Below are 18849 nucleotides of genomic sequence, written 5' to 3'. Positions count from 1 at the left end.
GAGATGGGAAAATTCAGAACTCATTCCAGATCTTGCAAAAATCAGTTGTGAAAGCTGCCTCCATTACAGGCCTCACAGGACCAGCCAAGGCTAAGATATTTCTACAAATAATCAGGGATGGGCATAAAGACTAAGCTACAAAGCCATACATCAAAGTACTGGGCATAACAAGAAAACCTGGAAATAATGTAAACGTCTACCAGGAGATACTGACCAACTTCACAGTGGTACGTCCAAACAATGCATTACTGCACAGCTGAAAAAACAGTATGGTAGCTGAACAGTTGACATGAAAATATAGCGAAACAACCAGGCGTGGTGGCTCACGCCTATAATCCCCAAATCCCAGCACTTTGGGAGGCCAAGGTGGGTGGATTACCTGAGGTCAGAAGTTCGAGACCAGCCTGGCCAACATGGTGAACCCCTATCCCTACTAAAAATACAAAAATTAGCCGGTTGTGGTGGCACGCGCCTGCAGTCCCAGCTATTTGAGAAGCTGAGGCAGGAGAATCGCCTGAACCCGGGAGGCAGAGGTTGCAGTGAACTGAGATCGCGCCCCTGCACTCCAGCTTGGGCAATAGAGACTCCGTCTCGAAAGTAAATAAATAAATAAATACAAAAATTGGCTGGTCGTGGTGGCAGGTGCCTGTAACCCCAGCTACTCGGGAGGCTGAGGCAGGAGAATCGCTTGAACTCAGGAGACGGAGGTTGCAGCGAGCCGAAATCGTGCCATTTCACTCCAGCCTGGGCAACAAGAGCAAGACTCTGTCTTAAAAACAAAAAAAGAAAAAAGAAAATAGAGCCAAACAACAGGAATCAATCTTACAATCATGTTGAGCAAAAGAAGGCAGACACAAAAGAAAACATGCTGGAGGACATTTATATAAAATTTAAGAACAGGCAAAACTAATCTAGCAGGGTAGAAATGGTAATAGTGGCAGTAAGGGATTTGACTGGAAGAGGGATCAGGGAACCTTCTGGGATACTGGAAGTGCTCTTTAATCTTGGAGGTGGTTATAGAAGTCTACCCATATGTAAAAATTCATTGAGGTGTACACTTAAGAATATGTATTTTGGCCGGGCGCGGTGGCTCAAGCCTGTAATCCCAGCACTTTGGGAGGCCGAGACGGGCGGATCACGAGGTCAGGAGATCGAGACCATCCTGGCTAACACACTGAAACCCCGTCTCTACTAAAAATACAAAAACTTAGCCGGGCGAGGTGGCAGGCGCCTGTAGTCCCAGCTACTCCGGAGGCTGAGGCAGGAGAATGGCGTAAACCCGGGAGGCGGAGCTTGCAGTGAGCTGAGATCCAGCCACTGCACTCTAGCCTGGGTGACAGAGCGAGACTCCGTCTCAAAAAAAAAAAAGAATATGTATTTTATGTAATACCACATAAGACTTTTAAAAAAAAATACTTAAAAAGAAAATAAAAGAAAAAACATAATTTAACAGAGGGCATAGTTCTCAAACTGTTTTCTCTGTCTCAGGACCCCTTTACACACGTTACTGAGGATCCCCAAGAGCTTTTAGTTTTGTGGGTTATATTTACTATGGACATTAAAGTTGAGAAATGTTTAAAAAAAAATACACAATTCCATTAGCTGTTAGAGCAGTGATGTCATCACGTCAAGCAGCCTCTGGAAAACTTGACTGTTCACTCTGAGAGAATGAAAAAGACAAGTAACATCTTAGTATTATTATGAAAGTAATTTTGGCTTCGGGGACTCCTAAACCGAGTGAGTTTAGGAAATCTCAGGGGTCCCCAGACGACACTTTGAGAACCGCTGGCCCAGGGGGAAAATGACAGAAGAAAACACACTACACGACAACAGTTATTCTCTCTCAGTGCTGGGATTATAATTTATTTGCTTCTTTGTGCTTTTCTGTTAAAAAAAAAAAAAAAAAAAGGAAAGGAAAGGAAAACAGAAATGGAAAATACAATGACCACGTATTGTTTCTGCGAACAAAAAATGAGACAGCACACTCGCCTCTCTAAGATTGTTGAAAGGCCCAAACAGCAATAGCACATTTAGCTGCATGGAAGAATTAAACTGAGCTCAAACCTGAAAATAAGAGTCCGATTTCCCGTTTGTCAATCCCTGGGCTGTGAAGTGCAGGGTCTTGCCCTCAAAAGCTCCACGGTTCACCTTGGGGAGAGAATGTACTCGCATACATACCTGTGCTGCAAGGTTCCCAGGGCCCCAAGGGCAGCGGTTGCATCCTACACAGTATTGTAAACTCCGGTGTGCAGCAAAACCACCCATCGCAGCTGCAAGCCGCTCCCAGCCGCTCCCAGCCGCTCCAAGCGGAAGTTCAGCCCTCAAACTAGTCAGAGACCCTCCGCAGGACGCATGCGCGCTTACAAACGCAGAGTTAGGTGGGGCTTGAGGGAGACTGACACAGAGTTCGGCCTCTCAACTTTCTAGCTCCGCCCGCATGTCCTGTCTCCTTCTCTGAATGGCTGAAAGGCTGCGGAAGTAAGCTTCCCACGGGCCGCGGACGGAACCCACATCCGGTTTGCACAGCGGTCCCGACGGCGCGGAGGCAGCTATGGTGCGGTTCAAGCACAGGTAAGCATTCCCTTCCAGACCCACCCAGCGCCTTGCCAGGCCCCCCGGCGCCACTAGCGCCCACCTTCCTCTCGCCTGCCGCAGGTACCTGCTCTGCGAATTGGTGTCTGACGACCCCCGCTGCCGCCTAAGCCTCGATGACCGAGTTCTGAGCAGCCTCGTACGAGACACTATTGCCAGGGTGCACGGGACCTTCGGCGCAGCCGCCTGCTCCATCGGCTTCGCGGGTGCGAGAGCGTTGGGGGAAGAGGGGAACCCGGGAGGATGGCGGGACGTGGAGGGGGCAGGCGCCGGAGGAAGAAAGAAGGGGCACGAGTGGCCAAGCCCGTGCATCGTTTTTTGTAAGGTATCTCTTTAAGCGCCGGGGACCGCAAGCGAGAGATCCACACGAGTCCGAAATTAGCAGAGAGCTAAAAGGAGGGGCCCGAAGGCAGTGGGTCTTTGAGCTAGAGGCCTCTTTTTGCCTGCTTGACAGGTAATTTCTGTAATTGGTTGTGATTGATAGGATAGAATTAAATGAGGGAAGCTGTGTCTAGTTCCTAGTAAGAGCTATTATGACCGATTACATTAACGTCACATGGGAAAAAATTGTCGAAAGTATCCCTGGGAATGCCCTTAGTTGGTAAAGTACTGAACACATGATTGTCAATATATGTGAATACAGGATGAGCCGGGACAAAGAGGGGCCCGGGGCCCTTCTTCCACACCATTTATATTAGTTCCCCCTTTTTCCTTGCTTGAGGATTGACTTCTGGAGAGTTAAATGCAGATAGGCTTAACTCATCCTAAGTCAGGTGAGACTCAGCTGACTGCTACAAGAATTACAGAGCCCAACTGCAGTAGAACAGCCTATTTTTCAGGCGAGGGTTTTTCCTAAATTAAAATGGATCGCCTCCTACCTGCTCCTATTTATTGAATTAACTAGTGAATTAGAAAGCATTTTAAATTCTAAATTCATTCACCAGTTCTGAGTGGTGTGCAACACAGTGGGTGTTTTGGCTTTTCTCTTTTACTCGCTGATAGATCCTACGTGCCACTTGTGCTCTGTTACTCCAAAGTTTTTTTTTTTGAGACAGTCTTGCTGTTGCCCAGGCTGCTGGAGTGCAGCAGGGAGATCACAGGTCACTGCTGCCCCCACCTCCTGGGTTCAGGCAATTCTCATGACTCAGTCTCCTGAGTGGCTGGAATTACAGGCTTGCACCACCACGCCCGGCTAATTTTTGTATTTTTAGTAGAGACGGGTTTTCATCATGTTGGCCAGGCTGGCCTCGAACTCCTGACGTAAAGTGATCTGCCCGCCTCAGCCTCCCGAAGTGCTGGGATTACAGGTGTGAGCCACCACACACAGCAACATTTTCCGAAATGATTTTTTTTTTTCCCTGTTGTAGTTCGATACCTCAATGCCTATACTGGAATAGTGCTACTTCGATGCAGAAAAGAGTTCTATCAGCTTGTGTGGTCAGCTCTTCCCTTCATCACATACCTGGAGAACAAAGGACACCGTTACCCATGCTTTTTCAACACGTTACATGTGGGAGGTAGGAGTGACGTGATATGGCTACTGATTTTCAATAGGTGACATGTTCAGAGTTCAGTCTAGACTGGTGGGTGGGTCTTCCTGCTGTCCCGCTAACAAGACATTTCCCCTACCTCTGAAAGTAAGGTCGACACAAGCTGTTGACCGCAGTAACTCACATGCCAGGTACAATAAGAACATGTCAGAAGTTCCTAATTCAGTACAACAGGAGACAGCTGTTGATCTTGTTGCAGAACTGCACTGATGAAGGTAAGCAATACTAGCCCAGTGCCCGCTGAGCAGTGACTGACCTCGAGCTGAAGAAATCACTCCCAAAGACATCTTTCATCCCTATCTGCCTTCTCCAGGAGAGCGGGAAGCTATCCAGAAGTCTGTGACAAGAAGCTGCTTACTAGAGGAGGAGGAAGAGTCAGGTGAGGAGGCTGCAGAAGCAATGGAGTGACCCTCTGCTCACCACACAGCAGGCTACACTGCTCAGGCTTCGGGCCCACTTGTTGAACAGAACAATCTGGGTAGCAACAGCATCTTCTACAGTTTTCCAAGCTGGATAGCTGCCAACCAGCGGACATGTTACCCACTTGAAATAGAGTACTCAGTTAAACTGAAGTTGCCTTTACCTAGCATTCCCTGGTTAAGTGTTGCAGGTTGTGAACTCTGTAGACATCTTTATTGCTTGGCTAAGACTAGATTTAATAAATGTATCTGGTTTCCGTGGCATTTAGTATACTTATATTACAAAAAGGGCTTATGGAGTCCATGCTTGGCCAAGTCTCTGTTCTCTATCCCTAGCCTTGGTGGGAAGACTGACTCCCTGTGTGGTACTAAACTTTTTTTTTTTTTTTTTTTTTTGAGACGGAGTCTCGCGCTGTGTCACCCAGGCTGGAGTGCAGTGGCGCGATCTCGGCTCACTGCAAGCTCCGCCTCCCAGGTTCAGGCCATTCTCCTGCCTCAGCCTCCTGAGTAGCTGGGACTACAGGCGCCCGCCACCACGCCCGGCTAGTTTTTTGTATTTTTAGTAGAGACGGGGTTTCACCATGTTAGCCAGGATGGTCTCGATCTCCTGACCTCGTGATCCACCCGCCTCGGCCTCCCAAAGTGCTGGGATTACAGGCTTGAGCCACCGCGCCCGGCCGGTACTAAACTTTTTTATTGAGACAGTCTCACTCTGTCACCCAGGCTGGAGTGTACTGGCCCAATCTCGGCTCACTGCAACCTCCACCTCCCGGGTTCAAGCAATTCTCCCACCTCAGCCTTCCAAGTAGCTGGGATTACAGACGTGCACCACCACGCCTGGCTAATTTTTGTATTTTTAGTAGAGACAGGGTTTTGCCATGTTGGCCAGGCTGCTGTTGAACTCCTGGCCTCAAGTGATTGGCCTGCCTTGGCCTCCTAAAGTGCTGGGATTAAAGGCGTGAGCCACTGTGCCTGGCCTAAATTTTCAATACTTAGCCTTCTACCTGAAGCTGTGTACCCCCGGCCCCAAGATGGGCCCTAAGCAAGACAAGTCATTTGGAATAGAAATATTAGTTGAGACACAGCAAATGAACTGGCAGAGATCTATAGTCCGTCTCAGTACTGAACCACAGGGTCTTATAGATACCAGATTCCTTGCCAACCGTTAATCAGGTAACTGCAAAAATGCAACTTTGGGCCGGGCGCGGTGGCTCATGCCTGTAATCCCAGCACTTTGGGAGGCTGAGGAGGGCAGATCACGAGGTCAGGAGATCAAGACCATCCTGCCTAACACGGTGACACCCTGTCTCCACTACAAACACAAAAAATTAGCCGGGCATGGTGGCAGGTGCCTGTAATCCCAGCTACTCAGGAGGCTGAGGCAGGAGAATGGCATGAACCCAGGAGGCGGAGCTTGCAGTGAGCTGAGATTGCACCACTGCACTCCAGCCTGGGTGACACAGGGAGACTCCATCTCAAACAAAAAATGCAACTTTTGCAGTTGGGGTTGGGGGGCTGGCCTCACCTGACATCATTATTGCATGGTCATGTAGCAGCTGCCCACTTAAGAAACTTAAGGTAGTTTTTTGTAGTTCTACTCTTTCTTATTGCGCCTTACCCTGAAGACAAGTCAGACTGCCATACTCACAGAAAGTAGGAACGGCAAGAGACTTATGATCCAGATTTGGTCTACTACCTACCGACATTTCTGGGATCTGTTTTCTCCATAATACAATGGATGAGACTGAAAGTACCATACACATTTAACAGAAATACTGGTGATTTTGGCTTCAACATGCCCCCTCATCTTGAGACCAGAACACCCTCAACCATCCAGGAAATTTCCTGATAGGATTTCTTTTAAAATGGCAGGTTAAAGCTAAGCCCAGCTCTAGAACCATTTAAACCTGACACCAGAAAAGACAGCCCACAATATCACAGTAGCTGTCACGTTAACCTATTCAAGAAATAACTTGTCTAGCTCACCTGTAATGAACTTAACAAAAAAAGCTCACATTGCTTGTGCAGGTGATTTATTGTGACTATTTGCCTTCGCATTCTAACACACCTAGAGGTCACTTTATTAAGCAGAAAAAGAATTTACATCAAATTCAGCGCAAACCAAGGCATAAGAAGACTGCTCTAGATTAGAGGGAGATGGTGGCAATGCTACAGATGGCCCTGCTCTGCTGCAGCTGTACCACACTCCTGTTCCTATGACTCAAGCCAGTCACCTAAAACAAGCTCGATCTTAGGGGTAGCAGGTCTCAGGGCTTCATGAGTTACAGCTTTCCTTACCAACGCAAGCCATGCCCAAGAAGAGGCAAAACCCTCCTTTCACACATGCAAGTGCCAGGGACAGCCTACTCCATTAAGCTGGTGCCACAGCCTGGCCATGTGTCAGAAGAAAAATAAACTGCAATACAAACTGGGTGTCCTAAATCCATTTTATTCCCACCCATTTCTTTAACAAGAAGAACTAAATAGGTAGTAAAGATTCAGCTGTTTTTTAAAAGACAGAGGTGTGCTGAGCCCAGGAAGGCCTGACATGATGCTACAGCAGAGCAGTGTGTGCACCATTCCGGGTTGGACTGCTCTAATGCATCTCAAAGGGATTCAATCTTATTTTGGGTTGAGAAAAATTAATTACACATGGGTCAAAAAGACTAAACTGGCAATGAACTAAAAACCTTGGCAGGAAGAGATCTCTTGTGTCAATACTTTATTTTGGTGTAAAGACAGGAAGCTGGAAAATACACTGTATTTAAAATTTTCTTGGTTCCCCCTCACATTGTGGAAACACCCTCCCCCCAGAGCTAATCCGTTCAAACTCAAATACTTAAAAATTACAGCAGCCAAACAAAAGCATGAGGGTAAAAAACAAAAAACAAAAACCAGATGGAGAAGGTAGCCTGGGCCAGTAGTGTCACTTGGTGTGGACGACTGAGGTGCTGAACAGGAGCTTCTGTTTCTGTTTTTTTCTTTTCTTTCCTCCTTTCTCTTCTAAAGGGAGACACAGAAAGAGAGCTTAACTTAAAATGCCATCCCTTGTCCCTTGGCCAGTTTTTATGACCGAAAGTCACAGAGTGGGAGCTAAGAGTGGAGGCTCTGGAATTAGACTGCCTAGATTCCAATACTAGTCTTGGTATAACTAAGTGGGTGTCTTTGGGCAAGTCACTTTTACCTCCCTAGACCTCAGTTTCCCCATCTGTAATGTGAGGTACACCCATTTAATGTGGTTGTTGGGAGAATAAAATTAGCACAGTGCTAGGCACATAGCACACCATACATATGTGATTCTTGTCTAGTCAACGAACAGAGTGCAACAGGCTTTGAGACTGACCTCCATCTAATTAGCCACCCTGTACCAACTCAAGATTCCAAAGGATACAGGTTGTACACCCCACTGTATCTTGGAAGAGTTCCTCAGAATTTCACTTTCAGGTGCCATGAATTACTCTGGAGTGGCAAATAGGTCCTATCTGACATACCAAATGGAGTACTATTTAAATGACACTAGAGTGTGCTGAAGGGTTCAGAAGGGAAACAGCCTAATTAGTGATGTCTGCCACTGAATCCAGGCGGGAATGGCAGTGTATGTGTAGTATGTTTGACAACCCTGGGCACTCCAGCCTCTGCCCTTACCAGAGAGGGGATCTGCAGTAGCTGGTGTGTCCAGTTTCATGAAGGCTGCTTCAATAGCTTGGCTGAAGGAATTTTGAAAACTGGGCACAGGAACACGGTCTGAATTATCACTCTCCCCATCGCTCTCCACAGGGGCAGGAGGAACTAAGCTGTTCTCATCTAAAAAATAACAGTGTTAAAACTATAGAAACAACTCTTTTTCTAGAAACAGCTTTTTATGGAAAGGAGCCAAACTCCCCCTTCACCAGTGGACCATCCTCACCTTTCTTTGGAGCAGTTTTGGGCCACACATCTGCTTTTGCTTTTCCAACCCTCAGCATCTGCCAAAGTGGGAAAGAAGTGGGGGAGAGAATTTAAGTAGCTAGTCCAACTTCTTTTCCAGACCTACCTTGACTGACTGGAGAAGCACAGAACCAACTATCACCTTTGAAAAGATTTTCCAGGTACTTCTCTCCTTAACACACTGTTCTAGTCATGTCCTCTATATCATGGCTAATGGAAAGGGCAATGAAACCCACAAGGTAGTAAACCATAAGCTGTTTGTTCCTTAGGAAATGGGTAAAGAACACTGCACAGAAGGCACAAGAGATTCTTACTGAGACCCTCAAATTGGGAATTCTGACTTTCTGGTAAGTTTTTCTGCCCTTCTTGAGACCCCTAAAAACATCGATCTGTCGGAGTAAGCAGTGGGTAGTGCCCTCCAGTTTTTGTTTTTTAGACAGGGTTTTGCTCGTCACCCAGGCTGGCGTGCAATGGCACAATCTCGCCTCACTGCGACCTGTGCCTCCAGGGTTCAAGCAATTCTCCTATCTCAGCTTCCCAAGTAGCTGGGATTACAGGCACCCACCTGGCTAATTTTGGATTTTTTTAGTAGAGATGGGGTTTCGCTCTGTTGGCCAGGCTGGTCCTGAACTCCTGACCTCAGTTAATCCACCCACCTCGGCCTCCTAAAGTGCTGGGATTACAGGCGTGAGCCACTGTGCCCGGCCTAGTACCCTCCAGTTTTTTTTTGTTTTGAGATGGAGTTTCGCTCTTGTTACCCAGGCTGGAGTGCAATGGCACAAATCTTGACTCACTGCAACCTCCGCCTCCCAGGTTCAAGCGATTCTCCTGCCTCACCCCCCTGAGTAGCTGGGATTACAGGCATGCACCACCATGCCCAGCTAATTTTTGTATTTTTAGTAAAGACTGGATTTCTCCATGTTGGTCAGGCTGGTCTTGAACTCCTGAACTCAGGTGATCAACACGCCTTGGCCTCCCAAAGTGCTGGGATTACAGGCATGAGACACTGCGTCCAGCTGAGTACCCTCCAGTTTTAAACCACATGGCTACTAAACTTCAGGTACCTAAAGCCATGAAAACTAAACTCTCCTGATACTGCTTCAACAGCCCTCACTACCTTTTAGTCTGCTTTTCCAATAGCTCCTTAATCATTAACTTTCAGATCCAACCACAGGCCAAGTAAAATTCCTGCAAGGACAATAAAATCAGAACAATCCTCATGCCCCTGAGGAATTTTCATTCCACTTGGCCAAGGCCAGCTTTGTAACTGCTGAAGGCCACTATGAGCCATAACTGCAAATATGCCACTTAAAAGGCAGGGAACATTTTATTCCTGGAAAAATATCAAGAGACAAACCCCATGGGGTTCAAGAAGGGGTGCCTTGTCCTTAAATCATATAATCCAAAGTGAGGAATGCCTATTACTCAAGATGAGTTTGTGTTGGCAGATGCTGATTTCATTAAATAACCTTTCTTCATTATGTTCCACTTTGGTGAACTTCTCCCTTTGTCTCTAGGAGTTTGGGTCTCCTATGGCTTACACATTTGACCTTCCCAAGCCTCATGTTAAAATCTGATCCCCAATATTGGAAGTGGGGACCTAATGGGAGGTGTTCGGGTCAGGGGGGTGGACCCCTCATGAACAGATTAATGCCCTCCCTGGGGAATGGGAGAACTATTCTCACATTCATTCCTGAAAGAGCTGAGAGTGATGTCTGCCACTGGATCCAAGTGGGAATGGCAGTACATTTGTGTGTGTTTGATAGCCCTGAGCACTCCAGCCTCTGCCCTTACCACAGAAGGGATCTGAAGTAGCTGGTGTGTCCAGTTTCATGAAGTCTGCTTCAATAGCTTGGCTGAAGGTTATTTTGAAACTGGGCACAGGAACACGGTTGTTTTAAAACAGGCTGCCACCTCCTCCCCGCCTTGCTTCCTCTCTTGCCATGTGATCTCTTCACAAGCAGGGACCCCTTCACTTTGTGTACCATGAGTGGAAGCAGTCTGAAGCACTCACCAGATGCCCAGTTCTCCAGCCGGCAGAGTCATGAGCCAAATAAACTTTTTTTTTTTTTTTTGATAAATGACTTGGCCTCGAGTAATCTTTTATAGCCACACAAATGGACTGAGACAGCATCCAAATAGTTTGACATGTGAATTGTTTTACTCTTAAAAGGTAATCAAAATGTCACCTTTATTCTTACCAAAACGTTTGAATCCATTCATTAGAAATCATACAAGTCCAAACTGTAAGATATTCTATGAAACTGGCCATGGGAAGGGAAAAAAAAAAAAAGAGGGGATATGGGCAAAGGAACGGATCAAAGGAGACTAAAGAGACTCGACAACTAAATGCAGTGAGTAATGGGATTCTGCCCTGAGTTGAAAATAAAGGACACTGAGACAAATGGGGAGACAGAAATATGCACCATATTAGATACTATTATGGCAGTGGAATTTCTCTAATGTGATCATTGTGGTTCTATAGGCGAATATCCCACTTTCTTTGGCATGTATCTCCTAAGTACTTAGTGGTAAAGTATCATTCATGATATCTGCAACTTCTTTTCAACACAGAAAAAAGAGAAAGCAAATATATAACAGCAAAATAACAACAATTAGTGAATCTAGGTCAAAAGTATAAGTGTTCATAATACTATTCTTTCAACTCTAAGTGTGAAGTTTTTCAAAATAAAGTTGAAAGGAAAAAAGCAATAGCAATAAAGCCTAGTTTAAAAAAAAAAAAAAAAAGACCAGCCTGGCCAACATGGTAAAACCCTGTCTCTACTAAAAATACAAAAATTAGCCCGGCATGATGGCAGGCACCTGTAACCCAACCCCAGCTACTCGGGGGGCTGAGGCAAGAGAATCACTTGAACCCGGGAGGTGGAGGTTGCAGTGAGCCAAGATCACGTCATTGCACTCCAGCCTGGTGATCAGGAGCAAGACTTCATCTCAAAAAAAAAAAAGTGTTTGGCATAACTCCTGGGAGCTACTTGCTAATCACCTCTTAAGTCCAGCAGTTCATTTTCAGGATCCCCTCCCTTCCCACCTCACCCCCACAATTGTTTCATGTTCCTTGACTTTAGAATCCTCCTTACCAAAGCTCAATTCTTATTTCTCAGTACAAACTGCTATAATCATATAAGAAACATCCATATCAACTGTCTAAAGAATTGTCAAGATAATGATTCTACACTAGCCCCAAAGAAGTTAATACGGACTTCTTACAAGGGCACATGTCAAGCTGTCCATCCAACTTCCTCACTTATCTGAATGCAGGAATGCTGAGTATTGCTTGTTATCTTAGAGATTAATAAAGCGGTTTCACAGCAAGCCTCACTAGCCTATCATCCCCCCCACCCAGCTCCAAGGAAGCTGCTTTGGCTAGTTGCAGTATAACCAACACAATCTTCCCCTCTCAAAGTAAAGAGAAATGGCTTATTTTATGTAACAGATAAATACCACCTGAATCAGAGGTCCTAGAACCAGAGACCAGTTAAAATTGATGGTGTATCCCCAGCCCCTACAATAGTATCCAGTACACAAGTATCAAATGATTTTTAAAATATTCTAAACTCTGATTCTGCCTGAGCTATTCTTGGCCTCTTTCCTGGGTACGTCTACAATAACATCTGAGGACTAAATCCACGAGCTTTCCTCTTAAGAAAGCCCCCATGATTATTAGAGTCAGTGCAACATTAGCCTGTTAAGTCTCTCCTTTTCCAACAGAGGGGACGTCCATAACATAATCTGCCCTCAGCCAACTCCACACTGCCTAAAGCTCCGACAGGCAGTGAACTTCCCTCCTACCCATCAGATGACTCAATTTGTCCAGCCGTATTAGAATGAGAGGTAACAATCCCTGGAGGAGGTTCCCATAATAATGAGCAGCAGAGTTCATGTTAAATACCCTTGGGCTGCTTCACAAGCAAAGGATTTACCTGGGCAAAGGAAGGGAAGGGAGAGTCTTCTTCCAGACTCCCAACGCAGAATGAGGGACTGCCCTGACTGGCAGTGGGTGACAGAGGGGTCAGCAGAAAGTCTGAAAGGGAACCAGAGACCTGATTATATTCGTCACGTTCCAAGGAGTGTCCTTAACAAGAGAGATGAGTGAGCCCTGAGTCAGGTCTGGAAAATTATAAATCATCCCCTCAAAAAAAAAAAAAGCAAACATTGATCCAACTTTCAACTCTCCCATGTTCTTAAAAAGCCAACAATATCACCTGTGAAATCAGTGACCATAGGAAGAGGGAAAAGCTTCATGGTTACAGTAACACTAGGAGTCATAGTAGAATCTACTCCTACCATAAGAAAAAGTCTCTGCTTTTGAAATGTGACACTTTTCACAAAGGCTGGCTCTCAAGGCTAGGTACTGTCAGGGACTGGTTTTACACGTATGAAACACCTCCAAGAAAAAGATAAAATTTTAATCAGCTCAGCCTTTACATTCCCGATAGTAGACACTATGACCTGGGAATATTCAATCAGAATCCAAGACACATCAACAAGATCCAGCATGAGGGTGCAAACTTTCCCCCGATACTCCCGAGGTAATACACTTCTCTATCCTTTCTGACTACAGCTGAACACTTCCCACAGATGAGTCTATCCACTACCCTGAACAGTGTTGGACAAGAAGGGCCCTGTTCTCTCCCCAGCAGCAGGCCCTCCCATGGTCAGTACTCTTATTACTAGGACCAGCCAATTGCTCTTGCTTAAATACATTAAGAGCTTAAACTTTCAGAAAAGCCGGGTGCAGTGGCTCACGCCTGTAATGCCAGCACTTGGGAGGCTGAAGCGGGCAGATCACCTGAGGTCAGGAGTTCAAGACAAGCCTGGCCAAGGTGGTGAAACCCCATCCCTACTAAAAATACAAAATTAGTTGGGCATGGTGGTGGACACTTGTAATCCCAGCTACTTGAGTACTTGAGAGGCTGAGACAGGAGAATCACCTGAACCTGGGAAGTGGAGGTTGCAGTGAACCAAGATCATGCCATTGTGCTCCAGCCTGAGTGACAGAGCAAAACTCCATCATAAACAAACAAACAAAAAAAACCCAAAAAACACACAGCTGGGTGTGGTGGCTCATGCCTGTAATCCCAGCACTTTGGGAGGTTGAGGCGGGAGGATCACAAGGTCAGGAGATCGAGACTATCCTGGCTAACACGGTGAAACCCCATCTCTACTAAAAATACAAAAAATTAGCCAGGCATGGTGGCACACACCTGTAGTCCCAGCTACTCGGGTGGCTGGGGCAGGACAATTGCTTGAACCCACGAGGGGGAGGTTGCAGTGAGCCAAAATCGCAACACTGCACTCTTGCCTGGGCGACAGAGTGAGACTCCGTCAAAAACAAAACAAAACAAAACAAAAAACAGCTTTCAGGAAGGATAGTATGTGAAAACACAATCTTGGTATCACAGATATGCTGGGCACAGTGGCTCAAGCCTGTAATCCCAGCATATTGGGAGGCCGAGGCAGGCAGATCACTTGAGGCCATGAGTTTGACACCAGCCTGGCCAACATGGCGAAACCCCATCTCTACTAAAAATACAAAAATTAGCAGGGTATGGTGGTGCATGCCTGTAATCCAGCTACTAGGGAGGCTGAGGCACGAGAATTGCTTCAACCTGGGACGCAGAGATTGCAGTGAGCCGAGATTGTACCACTGTACTCCAGCTTGGGCGACAGAGCAAGACCCTATCTCAAAAAAAAAGAAAAAAACAAATGCATATCACAAATAATGTATTTAATGATCTGCCACAGTCCTTCATATGCTCCTTTCTCAGTTAAGCAGAAGAGCGTCACAGTAGTGCAGTCCTCAAGAACCAGGTTCTAATCCCAGTTCTTGCCACTAAGTACCTGCCTCAGCCACAGGTTCCTAATCTGCAAAATGATATGCATATGAATACAATGATCACCAAAAGTTTTAAATATTCCAATGATGGACACTGTGTTAAGAATGCCCTACAGAGGCCAGGCGCGGTGGCTCACGCCTGTAATTCCAGTAGTTTGGGAGGCCAAGGCAAGTGGATTACCTGAGGTGGGCTGGCGGATCCCCTGAGGTCGGGAGTTCGAGACTAGCCTGACCAACATGGAGAAACCCTGTCTCTACTAAAAATACAAAATTAGCCAGGTGTGATGACGCGTGCCTGTAATCCCAGCTACTGGGAGGCCGAGGCAGGAGAATCGCTTGAACCCAGGAGGCAGAGGTTGCAGTAAGCCGAGATTGCACCATTGCACTCCAGCCTGGGCAACAAAAGTGAAACTCCATCTAAAACAAAACAAAACAAGAATGCCTGAGAAATCAGTCATAAGCATCAAAAAGTATCTCTCTTGGCGAGGTACAGTGGCTCACACCGGTAATCCTAGCACTCTGGGAAGCTCAGGCAGGATCACTTGAGCCCAGGAGTTCAAGATTGCAGTGAGCTATGATTGCACCACAGCACTGAGCAAGACCCTATCTCTTAAAAGCAAACAGGCTGGGCGCAGCAGCTCCCACCTGCAATCCCAGCACTTTGGGAGGTTGAGGCAGGCAGATCACTTGAGGCCAGGAGTTCGAGACCAGCCTGGCCAACATGGAGAGACTGTCTCTACTAAAAATACAAAAATTAGCCAGGCTTGGTGACGCACACCTGTAATCCCAGCTACTCAGGAGGCTGAGGCCGGAGAATTGCTTGAACCCAGGAGGCAGAGGTTGCAGTTAGCTGAGACTGCACCAGTGCACTCCAGCCTGGGTGACAAAGCTAGACTCCATCTCAAAAAAAAAAAAAAAAAAAAAAAAAAGCCATCTGCCAGGCTTATCAGACGAAGATCACAAAAGAGAATTCTCTGAAATTATAGTAGCTCTTTAAGTGTTTAATTTCATAACACTTTAAACATTCTTTATATATAAGACAAACTTTTTTAAGACTAAAGGCCCATTTGAACATTTCAATCCAATCTCATTCCTTAGAATGTAACACTACCACCAATTTGGAACACATCTGTCTCAGTATTTTTTTTTTTCCACAGGGTCTGGCCGTGTTGCCCAGGCTGGAGTGCAGTGGCCCAATCTGGGCTCACTCCAACCTTTGCCTCCTAGGCTCACTCAAGCCACACCCCCACCTCAGCCTCCCGAGTAGCTGGGACTACAGGTGCACACTACCACACCCGGCTAAATTTTGTATTTTTTGTAGAGACAAAATTTTGTTGGTCTTGAACGCCTGAGCTCAAGGGGATCTGCCCACCTCGGCCTCCCAAACTGCTGAGATTACAGGTGTGAGCCACCATGCCTGGCCTTCAATTCTCCTCTATACATTTCACATTTTTTTATTTCCTCCCCTGCCTTCTAGCAGAAGTTTTTCTATGCATTTACATATATATATATAAATATAAACCCATAATGAAATGCTTTAGTTTTGTGGTGGTGGTGTTTTTTTTAAAAACCTACAAATATTTATTCTTGTTCTACAAATTACCTTCCCATTAGTACATGAATAGAACTATTCCCTTCTTCGACAGGTGTGAATGTTTTTTTTGTTTGAGACAAAGTCTCTCTGTTGCCCAGGCTGGAGTGCAGTGGTGTAACCTTGTCTACTGCGACCTCTGCCTCCCAGGTTCAAGCAATTCTGTTGCCTCAGCCTCCTGAATAGCTGGGACTACAGGCACCTGCCACCATGCCCAGCTAAGTTTTGTATTTTCAGTAGAGACAGGGTTTCACAGTGTTGGTCAGGCTAGTCTTGAACTCCTGACCTCATGATCCACCCACCTCGGCCTCCCAAAGTGCTTAGGATTACAGGCATGAGTCACCACGTCCGGCCTTTTGGTGTGAAATATTTTATAATATAAATACTATAATTTAGTCATTTTCTTATTGGTAGGCTTTCCAACCTTTTTCTTTTTTTGGAGCTATTATAAACAATGCTTCAATAAAAAGACATGTACAAAGAGGTTTAGGCATACAGGGGAGTATCTCAAACATAAAAACTAGAAACAAAAACAGCTGGGTCAAAGGGAAGAATCCAGGTTCAACTATCCTGCCTAAAGAGCTCCTTGAGGTGCTTAGAAGTGGGCAGGGTAAAGCAGTCAGCATAGCAAGTGGGAAGGATGAATAAACATTAAGAAATGTACCTCAGGACTACCAAAGTAAGGTTATGCTCCTGAAGTCCACACCATGCTGGGTGGGCCGGGATTGTAAATTCAGAAACCAAAGCTTTGCATAAGGTCTACCGGATGGGTGAACTTATTAAATTTCACCTGTTTACCTGCATGGGAACCTGGACTTCTGCTGAGAGGAGAAAGGGAGAGGGCCCCGTGGCCCTCGGTGCTGGTGGGACCCAAAGCAGAATCGGAGGAGCAGGTATAGGAATTGAAGGCAGGAAACTGCTGTAGATTCTCGAGGGGAATGTGGACTTCTGGGTCTGCAAAAGAAAGATAACCCTTGTAAACCCATTCACAGAATTCTTCAATTTTTTTTTTCTTTTTTGAGACAGGGTCTCACTCTGTCACCCAAGCTGGAGTGTAGTGGTACGATCTCTGCTCACTGCGTCCTCTGCCTCCCAGGCTCAAGCGATCCTCCTACCTCAGCCTCCTGAGTAGCTGGGACCACAGGCACGTGCCACCATGCCCAGCTAATTTTTTGAATTTTTAAAGAGACGAGGTTTCACCATGTTGCCCAACCTGGTCTTGAACTCCTGAGCTCAAATGATCTGCCCATCCTGGCCTCCCAAAGTGTTGGGATTACAGATGTGAACCACCACGCCTGGCCTAAATTTTTCAAATAGTTTCCAACAGTTGAAGACACCATACATGCATATCCCCAAAAGATCTAGAGGATGCAGACAAGCTAAAACCCAAATTTACAATACTGTCCTTCTATAATGTCTTTAATATAGTTAACCTTGTTCTAACGATTAATAATTGAGGCTGAGTGACAAACATGGGGGTTAATTACACTGTTCTACTTGTCTTGATATTTCCATAATAAAAAGGTTAAAACAAAAAATCCTATTCCTGAAATATCAGTTTTCTCAAAGTTCAGGACATGTGCCAAACACCTACACAGTGTTGGGACCCCAAGTACACACTTACCCCACTTGAGATATAGAATGTATGTTTCCATGCCATATGGAGTCAAAATACCACAGTGCTTTTCTTGGCCAAGGACTCAATTCCTTGTTTTCTGGTGGATAACGGGACCTCATGTCACACTAATCTCCTGGATCCAATAAAGCTTATTTTGAAGAACCAGATCAAAAGGCTGTGCTTACTGCTATGAAAGATCTCTTAAATCCAACTTCCTGCACTTCCTAGTCTATCAAGGTTTCCATCTTATCAGACCCTCCTGGCAGACTTGCTGTGTACAGCTATCCCCTTTAATACAGAGTCAGTGATCCAGAAAGCATAGGGAACAATGGCCCCCAGCATTCTCAGCAAAGCCCCAATTCCCATCTCTTGAACAGGTTTATATCGCCCACTATTACCAACGCTGAATTTCATCTTCATCTTTACTATGTGCTAGGCACTTTGACCCATATTAACTCATTACATTTGCAAGCAAGACTATTAAGGAGGTGCTCTCATGATTCACATTTAAAAGCTGAAGAAAACAAGTCACTAAGGTCTGGCTCCCAGGTCTCAGACAGAGTTCCAGACAATGATGTACAGCAGTACTAGTCAAAGATGAGAGTTCCTGAACTTACACTTGCCCTGTTTCTTGTTCTCCTCTATTTCAATCCTGCGCTCTCGGCGGCGTTCCTCCCGAGCCTTCTTTTGGCGCTGACGTTTCCTCTTCTCAATGTCATCTGCGGATTGGTCAGGTTGTAAAGAGGTAGACCCAGGACAACCCACCCATCACCTCCTCCCAGTATTAGCAGCTAAGCCCACACCAGTAGGCCCAGCTGCACTAGATGAACAGATGAAGTGTTTAGGAGGTACTAGGATTCATGATACAGTTCCGTAAGTTTCCTCCCACACTGGATTTCTAGCCACAAGCATCCCTGAATCCTACTATAAAGAGAAGCAGAGCAGGGGCATTCTCACCTGAGAACATCTCTAGGGTTTCCTTAGAGACCACAGGAGGTTGCAAAGCCAGTTCACAGATGCTGAACTCACAGGTGAGTGGCAAGTGAGAGAGATATCTATGACGCTGTCGAACATCCTACATTGGAAAAAGGACCAATACTCAACTAAAGCAAACCTAACTCTGAAAGCAGGGGGTCCTAACCCAGATATCCAACAATATATACATAACACAGCCAGCACTGGGGCTGAAAACAGTAGTGCTCAATTATCCTCATTTTGAAAAGTCAAAGAGAAACTGTCAACCTACAGCAAGGTAGAATAAGCAACCAAATCCCGTTATTTTTGGTTTGTGCTGC

General features: G+C 45.8%; 2 protein-coding genes across 6 annotated transcripts in view; one reads left to right on the top strand and one right to left on the bottom strand.

The window, feature by feature from the left end:
* The first annotated feature begins 2508 nt into the window (after positions 1–2508).
* Positions 2509–4825, top strand: POP5 (POP5 homolog, ribonuclease P/MRP subunit). Of its 3 annotated transcripts, XM_025402117.1 has the most exons (5): positions 2509–2571; positions 2656–2798; positions 3960–4109; positions 4274–4357; positions 4456–4825. In XM_025402117.1, exons 1-5 carry the CDS (start codon positions 2552–2554, stop codon positions 4548–4550), a joined length of 492 nt encoding a protein of 163 aa, XP_025257902.1. In that variant the 5' UTR covers positions 2509–2551; the 3' UTR covers positions 4551–4825. The 3 variants fall into 3 exon arrangements, with proteins under 3 accessions (XP_025257902.1, XP_025257904.1, XP_025257903.1); XM_025402119.1 differs by lacking the exon at positions 3960–4109; XM_025402118.1 differs by lacking the exon at positions 4274–4357.
* Positions 4826–6577: 1752 nt separating this feature from the next.
* The window catches only part of RNF10 (ring finger protein 10), a 45352-nt gene continuing 33080 nt past the window's right edge, over positions 6578–18849 (bottom strand). For 2 of the 3 annotated variants that reach the window (XM_025402562.1, XM_025402560.1), the window contains 7 exons: positions 18512–18629; positions 18172–18273; positions 16735–16890; positions 12430–12530; positions 8469–8526; positions 8207–8365; positions 6578–7564 (listed from right to left, as the gene is read on the bottom strand). In XM_025402562.1, the coding sequence (XP_025258347.1) occupies positions 7488–7564; positions 8207–8365; positions 8469–8526; positions 12430–12530; positions 16735–16890; positions 18172–18273; positions 18512–18629 (771 nt within the window). In that variant the 3' untranslated portion in view covers positions 6578–7487. The remainder of the gene's footprint in view (positions 7565–8206; positions 8366–8468; positions 8527–12429; positions 12531–16734; positions 16891–18171; positions 18274–18511; positions 18630–18849) is intronic. The other variant, XM_025402561.1, reaches the window with a different exon arrangement.

Source organism: Theropithecus gelada, chromosome 11 (assembly GCF_003255815.1).
Source record: "Theropithecus gelada isolate Dixy chromosome 11, Tgel_1.0, whole genome shotgun sequence".
Taxonomy (NCBI): domain Eukaryota; kingdom Metazoa; phylum Chordata; class Mammalia; order Primates; family Cercopithecidae; genus Theropithecus; species Theropithecus gelada.
This window is presented reverse-complemented; position numbering and strand designations above follow the sequence as displayed.

Excerpts from the sequence above, each read along its gene's own strand:
- POP5 (XM_025402117.1), top strand. The coding sequence starts at position 2,552 with ATGGTGCGGTTCAAGCACAG. Across the intron at positions 2,799-3,959 it reads CTGCTCCATCGGCTTCGCGG|TTCGATACCTCAATGCCTAT; the intron begins GTGCGAGAGCGT and ends TCCCTGTTGTAG. Across the intron at positions 4,110-4,273 it reads CAACACGTTACATGTGGGAG|GTACAATAAGAACATGTCAG; the intron begins GTAGGAGTGACG and ends CTCACATGCCAG.